Here is a 9,676-nt window from a genome sequence, read left to right as displayed (position 1 = left end):
CAAACCGTTGGTAAAACTTGTGTCTAGATACGATGATATCGCACCAATATCTAGATACGTATCGTATTGACTATTATGATGAGATACGCACCCCCTAGTTTTGACATACTAAATCCATTTGTAAAATTGTGTTTATAATCAATGTGCAAACTACAAAGAGACTCACAGCAAATGTCTGGATTACTAAGTATTTTTTATAACACCAACTCAAATCATGTGGCATACCTTCGTCCTCACCTGTTGAATCCAGTTGTAAAATAGTGTTTATAATCAATGTGCAAGATACAAAGAGACTACTGTAAAGGTCTGGATTAATACATAATTTTTTTCTGTGACACTAATTCGTTACAACAAAATTTTATTTTAAAACAATTATTAATTTTACGAAAATTAACAGTTTTTTAAACACTTGTTTATGTAAAAGACTGGTTATTTCATAACATTTATATACATATATACCTGATGAACGTTGGTTCTTCCATAATAATTGTTTTCCTCCCAGTATGACTGTTTTTGTCTTGTTTACTCACGATAAGGACATGCGTTTTTTTTTTAATTCAGTGACAGCCGCTCCATTAATTAATTAACACTTTATACATAGTTTCTTTAATTCATTAGGAGTGTGGTTATCGTAATATCTGCTAATTCGAAAGTTGTGTTTTTAAACAGTTTGGATATTGTGGTTCCTGGAGGAACATCTCGCTGAAAACCGTTGTTCAATACGATAATTCTCACTTATCTGCCATATAGAAAATCGTACCGATACCTTACAAACTGTTATCCATTTCTCAACACTAGTTCGTTCTTGGAACTTGTTCACAGGGTAACACTGGTAAGCGTGTTAAACTGTAATTGTTCACAACACAACATCAGTCCGTTTTTGTCACCTCTTGTCCACATTTACCAATTCCTGGGTGTATGACGTCGGTTCGCAATATAACTCATATATTCTGTGTCGCCTACATAACAATATCGGTTATACCTTGTACACAGCAGAATATACTATCCACAACCAAAGTCCGTGCCTAGAACTTAGCACTGTTGTATCTACGTTCGAATTTTCTGTCCATTTCAACTCGCTTCACATTGACCACAGTTACACAAGAAGTTTATACCGATATTCTGCAGCACGATCAGCAACATGGTCTTCATTGAAAGAAAATTTTAATAAGTTAGAAAGGTACTATAAAAACTGTATAATATGTTACTCCTCAAACAGATTGTCTATAAACTAAAATTGTGAAAAGTATATTACGTGAATTTTCTTAATACAAATACAGCCTGCTGTACTATACATACGATTTCATATCTATGTATTATAATACAAACTTGTTTCTCATATTAGCAGAATCATTTATTACCCATGAAAGTTTGATCTGTAAAACATTTTTATAATTTATTTGTAATCCTGATCTACATCACTTATATATTGGGTGAAGGTTGGACCTGTGATAGGGCTCTGGATTTCGGAGCTGTCGAACTGGGTTCGAATCCATGTGATACCAAAAAATACCCATCCCAACACACACACACGTATAAACTTCAAGCTGTTGGTGTGTTATAATAATGACAGTAAATCCATTAGCATGGGTGGTGAGTACTAGTAGAGTGCTGATGACTGGTCAATAGTTTATAATTCAATACAAAAATACAAATGGATCACTTGTACACACCATAATTTCTAATAATTTCCCTGTTCATTTGTACAGTTTATACTGTTAGTTTCTGTTTCTACGTGGTGCTAAAAATCGTATAAGTATTAGTCACGACTGCTTCTCTCATAATGAAAAGAAAACTGTTTATGAACTGTTTTTTTTGCTTCGAAATTGAGCCCACGAATATCAACTGACACACTACAGTCATAGACAATAAAACTGTGGGTAAAAAGAATGGAAAATCGTCACAGTAAAAGTGGCAACAGATTCAAACACAAAATGTTTAACTCATCCAGTGCGGGTTTTCAACAGCAACAAAACTACATGTCAGTATGACCTTTCTTTCAATACTATATAACTTATCAGGCCGGGTGGGTTAGATGAAAATGTATTAACTTTTATTATTTCGTGGCTAACTACTCTCAGTGATTTTGACCTATTTACTGAGCAAGTTACAACACCCGACAGCTCCAGTACTGAGTGAAAAGCAAGATCGACAGGTGAAATGTTTCTCTTACTGAAACACCGTATTAGACCAGTTTAATTACCATTGTTTAATATGCTTACTGAAACACCGTATTAGACCAGTTTAATTACCATTGTTTAATATGCTTACTGAAACACCGTATTAGACCAGTTTAATTACCATTGTTTAATATGCTCTTTAAATATTAAGTTTTTCAAACGCCATTATTTTTAATTTTTAAAGAGTATGATAATATTGATAGTTGTTTGTAAGTACTGTGTTGCCCCGTTATAACGCGATCGTTGAGGTCCATAAAATGTCATTGCGAAACAAGCGGGGTCGCGCTAAATCGGGGTTTTGTAAAGATACACTTAAAATATTAAAAGTTATTAGTATGTAAACTATAACGAGGTTATGTTAAGAGGTCGGTCCCAGGGACCAAGCCCGTGTCGAAAGTGTTAATGACCCATCGCGTTATATCCTAATTCGAGTTAAATCGGGGCGCGTAAAATCGAGGTTTCACTGTATATCTACACATAAGCGGAAATTTTAACGTGGGATGTGGTATACACGCAACATTCACAATAATCAAGTCAGACATTTTTTTTTTTTGCCTTGCGGACATTTTGGTCCTAAATCCCGCACATGTTTCCTCAAATCCCGCCCAAGTTTCTCCAAATCCCGTCCATGTATCTACACCTTTATTTTTCTTAGGCTGTGATACATTGAATGTTGTTTCTGCTTGTTGCTATTTATAGTTTTGAGAAAAATAACATTAAACTGAATTAAATAATATTAAATTTATTTCTGTTGATTATGTTCACGGCTAGGCATTTATACACGAATAACAGTTCAACACACTGCGAAGACGTGAGAGGAGGAGAATCAAACCCGAAACTGATCCACCTATGTCACTCGCCGCGGAGGTCCTAATGGTGCATGCCAGTTTGGTCTCAATCGGTCTAGCGTTTACAATAAGCAAAAACAATACACAAAGCAGACATAGGAGTCCCCAGGGATGACATGGGGGGTCTGATCGGAACGCCGAGCCACATATATCACTCTCCTTGGGGTCCTAATGGTACTTACCAGGTTTGGTGACAACCGATCCAGCGGTTCGCCAGTTATAAGCGGACACACAGAGAGACTTTTGTCAAATTATGGTTTAGATAACCATTGATTTTTAGCACTGTGACCTAACCGCTTATCCTTCGTATTATACGGTGTTTAACATTATCTGAGCTCAGTTAGTGTCCTGTAAATGTCACTGTGGGAGTGTTGTTAGAAAGTTATGTATTTACCTGATTTTAATTTACCTTTTCAGTTTGCCTACAGCCTCCACTAGTTCCTGGGAAGTAATAGATGGCAGCAGCTGCTCAAACACTTCAGTGACGAAAACATCAGTAATTCCTGGACACGATTTTTCAGATAAGTCAAATACAACATGGAGTTCTTCTAAAGCAGCAGACTGTATCTCGTTGAAGTTCTGCTGTATCTAATGGAAACATGAAAATAAAAGTTGCCACATGACACTGAAGAATGGAAACGTTTTATGTGAAATGTCCTAAGAAGATCAAAATGTAAAAGTATATTTCGTTATTAGCTTTCTTCCTACCTCGTTTAACAGTGGGTGGATCGCTGTTGACAGACACGATGCGCTAGGCGATTCTGATGTATCCAATGGATGTATTGATGACAAATCTTTATCATCATTATCTACATCTTTCATAATTCCTCCTTTTTGAATTTCCTTCTCGCTGACAGAGTTTGTTGATGGTTCTTCTACATCACTTATTACTCCAGTATTTTCGTTTTCTCCTCGAGTTTCCACCTTGTGGTTACTAGAATCTTTGTCCTTCGGCTTTGTTACATTTTCGATAACATCATTTGAAGGTAAGTTACAGTCTTTGACGTCTTCTTGTACGACCTGTAGGTTGCTTGAAGGTTGTGGCAAATCCTGAACTAGTTGAGACTGTGGAAAAGATTATGAGTGTACTTGGTTAAACAGAAAAATTAGTTAAATGACAACAATAAAATAAGGGGTTATCATATTATTCAAACAGTATGTAACATTTTATTGTTTAGTTGTATTGGTTATTTGCTTGTAATTAAGCACAAAGCTACACATTGGGCTATCTGTGCTCTGCTCACCACGGTATCGAAACCTGGATTCTAGCGTTGTAAGTCCGCAGACATATCGCTGTGCCACTGGGGGGCAACATTTTATTAAAAGATGAGATTGTCTATTAATTTTCAAGTATTAAAATACAGAAAATAATAATCATATTAGATATTGTTTTTCTCACCATTAGACGTACTATTACACCGGTAACCGTGAATCGCCAGTTCAGATAACCCATAAGTCTCAACATCGATTACACAGGCCTGCGAATTTAAACTTCATAAAAGTTGTTTTGGTTTTAATAACTGCTTTTATATAATTCAGATACGCAAATTTTGGAAATAATATTCATTTTTTTCTATCACGCAAGGATTTTTTTTAGAAACCTGGAAAACAAAACTCTTACTTAGATCAAATTATTATTTCGTTTACCACAATGAACATGTTTTATTTCAATGTTTGTTAACAAAAATACAAACAAACTGAAGAAAAGGGAAAAACATAGATGTCAAACGAACATGCATCCTCATTCATCCTGATTTGTGTGCGTGTGAAATCTACGTCTTTTAGTCTCAAAACTACGTGTTGTGGTCTTTCTTTTATGTATTGCTTTATGACGTTTTGTGAAAAATCTGTACGTGATGTAAAAAATGGGTATCATTTTCGGATTCAGCGTACAGGAGTTACTGTAGAACATGTAAAAATTTCAAAACAATAAAGCCATCGCAAGCTTGTGTTATTAAAACATTGGTTCAGTTTAACTATCTTTAATTTGAATTTGTTCTTATATAGTCAAATTCTTAGTAGTTTTATTATACAAGGAATCAGTAGATCACTCCTAAAGGAATATTGCTTAAAAGATTGCTAGGTCGTGTGTACTAAAATACACGTGAATGCAAATATTTCCTTTAACCACGTTTATCAACTAAAGTATGTTGTTAACTGGATGTTAATGTTAGTACATCTGCTGATTACCTGAGACATCAACTAAAGTATGTGGTTAACTGGATGTTAATGTTAGTACATCTGCTGATTACCTGAGATATCAACTAAAGTATGTGGTTAACTGGATGTTAATGTTAGTACATCTGCTGATTACCTGAGATATCAACTAAAGTATGTGGTTAACTGGATGTTAATGTTAGTACATCTGCTGATTACCTGAGATATCAACTAAAGTATGTGGTTATCTCAGGTAATCAGCAGATGTACTAACATTAACATCCAGTTAACCACATACTTTAGTTGATGTCTCAGGTAATCAGCATAGGTGGCAGAATAAATTTGAATTTGGGGAACACCTAGTAACTATACATAAGTCTCTATTCCTTATTCAAAAGGGTTCTTCAGTACTAGATCATAAAATTGGGGAACACGTGTCCTCGATACTCACCCGGTTCCTCCATCACCGACCAACTTTTTGTGGCTTTCACTTTATAAGCATGTAGTAACCACTTACATTACAGGGTAGGTTTGACCCTGAATACAAGGGTCATCAAATGTCAGAGGTAATCAGTGGTAAGAAAATAAGTCACAAAATTTGAAACTTTATTGTAAAACGCTTTCTGTCACAAAAATAATTTTCAGGCAAGCTAGTTAGTATGTATAAAAATTGAATCCAGGTTTTGGCACGACTACAGTATGTATTAATCTATTTATATGGATTCATTTTTTAGATTTGTTTTTAATTTTCATAGTGTGTATATGTGTGTCTAATCAGTTTGATATAACGTATTGAAAAAACGTTAGTATTGGGATGTCATCTAGAATTCAAAGCTTTTACCACTTTGCTTTCCAATATACATTGTGCATGCAATGTGCCGAAAGTGGAAATAGTCAGTATGTGTTATGCATAACATGATGTTATTTGGTATTTTCAACACATAAGCTAAACGCCCAGGTCAGAGACCCCTAGAATCTAGATATAAAACCGTTCCTAATTTTGAACAACTAATCAGAAATAAGGCAATAAGTCAGCACCATCCAACATTGTCGTAAGAGGGAGTGGTGCGACCATTGCCACCTTGCAATTTATAGGGGGTCTGGGGGCATGCCCCCCAGAAACATTTTTGAAAATTTAATGGTATGAAATTGAATCTTTAGTCATTTTAACTAGAAATACTGCATACACGCAACGTAATGTATTGAATTAAAAGAAGCTAGTCATAATACATAAGCTGTGGCTATACATGCCATAAAAAAGTGGTCAGGCCATGGCCTGACCAGCCTTACCGCTTCCTACGGCCCTGTCCAACGTCACCAAGACTTTGTCCGGCTTTGAGCAGAATAGTGTAATATCATAAGAATGTGACAGCCAATCACGTCACTCGGTTAACAATAACCGAATAGGCTGTCACACTTTTAACTCATCTATAGCTGAAAGTGTAGAGTATATGTTTCGGCGTTGCGGCCCAAACCTTTCAATCTGCAGACCGACACGCTAACATTTGGTCATGCCTAACGTAAAGTGTTATCCATATTTAAATAAATACTCGTCTTTTAAATTTTGCGCTTTCTCTACAGAGGAAACTGATATTAATTGTCCATTTTATTTTCTAGACACAAGTAATCAATTATTTTTTTATATTTTGAATCACAACGATTAAGTAAACATAATTTTAAAAGCACTCTTTCATATCAGAGTATACCTGAAAATTCATTTCTTTAGCTGTAGGATCAGGAACGGCTAAACTGACACTACTTGTCACATTTTCATTCTGATTATCTCTAGTTGGTGCTGCCACCTGTATAGAAGAAACGCCAGCTTCTGATCGTTTTACTGTTTCGAGATCCCACCTCCAACTTTTCCAGGTGTCAGTACTTCGCGAATCATCACTAGAAAATAAGTAAGAAAGCTTCACATTTTGTCTTAGCTCAGATAAACACGAGTAAAAAAACAGCAAACTGATAATTTTTCATATGTTTCTTGTAGCAACTTAAAAAATGTAACCTAAATCAATATGACATCTTATAAAGAGGTGTTTTCGAAACAGAAATATTGCATGGCGCTTTTGACGTCAGAATCATAAGTGGACCTTGTTCCTATTTAGTGCAAAAATGGTAAAGATATTCAACAATGTATTCACAGATCTTTGTATACTATGGAAAATAACAATCTCCTCAAAGAAATGAGGGGGCTGACAGATAATTCATACTTAAATCTTATATGGTTTTGACATTGATTTTCATAATCTCGTTACTAATGGTTATGTTTAGGTGATTAAGGAGATAAGTTAGTGGGGCCAAGATAGGTGCGCAAAAATTTATTGGTTAATTTCGAGATAAGTGATTTTAGAGATTCTTGGGAAATATGATCAACGTTAGCAGATCTTATATTCACTGTTTTTTACCAAATAAAAAGTATTAATGTTGAATGATATTCATGCCAAGTGACTAAAATTGTATAAAATACAAATACAGTTTGTATTCTCAGTTGACCAAATACAACTGAGAATGTGCCGTTTAATATATAAGTTACATTAATAACGAAAAAACAGTTTAGTATGTGAAAGAAAGCTAATATCGAATAAATCGCACTGCTTAGTATATCCAATACACATAATTCAAGAGAATAACACAATTTAGTGAAATAACATTTTAAAAAATTACGCTTTTGCATCTCAGCAAACTTTGATACTCAATCTACGTAGTTAAACTCACGAATCTGACGTCTCTGAATCACTGTCGTTGTGTCTTCCGCCAAACATTTTCCACCTTCTGTGTCGTTCAATAAGTTCTACTAAAGAAGGATTTTTGCCGGACTTCCGAATGAATGGAAATCGTAAAAGTTCCTTCGCAGTAGGTCGCTATTGAAATAACATTTATAATAACTGAATCTGTTTTACAACAAGTCAATACAGATCAGAAGTAAGAAGAGTTTTGAAAATACGAAGTCAGTCTGTTTGACTGTTTCACAAGGTTGAGGAGTTGAAAGAATAACAGAAGAAAGTTCTCGAAACAAGAAAGAGTAGATAATACCGCTTTATTATTAATAAGAATTAATTAAAATATAAAAGTTTATTGGAACTGCATTTATTGAAAATACTTTAAAAGATAGGTTAAGACAATAAAATAAGGAATAATTCATACAGCAAGAAAAAACTTAACTTCAGAAGTACACCATAGGAAAGTTTTGAACTTATTTAACGAGAGTCTGCTTTATGGCTCTGAAGATTCTAAAAATTTCTAAAACAGAAAAAGTTCATTTAGGTTCTTCTCACTGTTTAATCTTAGTGAAAATAATCCAAACGGCCGGTCCACAGGACCAATGAAAATGTGTATTTTAAAATATAGCTTCTGAAGTATATTGTTTTACAATGTTAATTAAAAACACTTTAAAACTTTAGTATTTTACTAAGCGATCCGTGAAATTTGGGGATCAGAACTAGCTGGCCCTCATTTGGAAAAAGGTTTGGAACCACTGATCTAAAAGACTTTGAAGTATAAAAATTCATTAAATATAAAAAAACTGTATCATTTTGTGGTTGTTGTGTATTTTGTGTTCATTTTGTTTTCGTCAGAACATTAACAAGACTAAGCCTTAACTCGATGAGTTTTACAATATAATAATGCAATGGAAATGTACACTGTTTAGTATAAACATGAAATTAATCTAATAAAACCAACATAATATGATGCTAATAACTTCGTATCTATATTCGTATAAAGTACAAAGGAAAACAGTAATTCCATCAGTGTACCAAGTGAACTAACAGTACTATCGTGGCGCATTATACTACAGAATCTAACAAAATAAGATTCATTTTGGGTGAGTTAACATTATTGTTCGTTATACAAGATGAGCTTATACAATATCAGATATCATATTAGATAAACTAACGTAAATTTGCACAGTTTACAATTAATATTTTACACGAACTGTGAGAAGTTATAAGATACCTACCTTTTATATAAACAAATTATTTCTGCAGCACAAAATAAAGAATTATAAAATGTATTAAAATCCACATGATATCTGGATTAGTTACTTTTGTAATCACAATATTGTTTCTCCTAAATATCGTACAAATTTCCTTACATTTTCAGGATCTTTGTTCAGACACGACTCCACAAAATCCTTAAATTGTTTGCTGTAATCTCCTGTGAGTTGGGGCGGATTGTTTTTGGGTATCAGAAAGAGTACTTTCATGGGGTGGAGCTCAGAATTTGGGGGGTCTCCTTTTGCTAGTTCAAAGGCTGTAATACCAAGACTCCAGATGTCGGCCTAGGACATATATCAGGAAGAAGACTTTTCTTTAGTATAATCTATTTTTGCATTAGTTAGTGTGATGTATTTTAACTATTACAACCATTTATATAATTTGTTGAAATTATACAATGAAACAAATGAAATCCTACGGTTTTATGATTGTTTGTTTGTTTTTGAATTTTCGCGCAAAGCTACACGAGGGCTATCTGCGCTAGCCGTCCCTA

General features: G+C 34.3%; 1 protein-coding gene across 8 annotated transcripts in view; it reads right to left on the bottom strand.

Moving 5' to 3' along the window:
- Nucleotides 1-10: 10 nt before the first annotated feature.
- LOC106470113 (serine/threonine-protein kinase 26-like) overlaps nucleotides 11-9,676 on the bottom strand; it is a 35,990-nt gene continuing 26,324 nt past the window's right edge. For 7 of the 8 annotated variants that reach the window (XM_022398688.1, XM_022398685.1, XM_022398689.1 and 4 more), the window contains 6 exons: nucleotides 9,282-9,467; nucleotides 7,904-8,049; nucleotides 6,892-7,078; nucleotides 3,737-4,093; nucleotides 3,438-3,616; nucleotides 11-1,146 (listed from right to left, as the gene is read on the bottom strand). In XM_022398688.1, coding sequence (XP_022254396.1) covers nucleotides 1,134-1,146; nucleotides 3,438-3,616; nucleotides 3,737-4,093; nucleotides 6,892-7,078; nucleotides 7,904-8,049; nucleotides 9,282-9,467 — 1,068 coding nt within the window. In that variant the 3' untranslated portion in view covers nucleotides 11-1,133. Of the gene's footprint in view, nucleotides 1,147-3,422; nucleotides 3,617-3,736; nucleotides 4,094-6,891; nucleotides 7,079-7,903; nucleotides 8,050-9,281; nucleotides 9,468-9,676 lie in introns of all 8 variants that reach the window. The other variant, XM_022398684.1, reaches the window with a different exon arrangement.

Source organism: Limulus polyphemus, unplaced genomic scaffold (assembly GCF_000517525.1).
Source record: "Limulus polyphemus unplaced genomic scaffold, Limulus_polyphemus-2.1.2 Scaffold3828, whole genome shotgun sequence".
Taxonomy (NCBI): Eukaryota; Metazoa; Arthropoda; class Merostomata; order Xiphosura; family Limulidae; genus Limulus; species Limulus polyphemus.
This window is presented reverse-complemented; position numbering and strand designations above follow the sequence as displayed.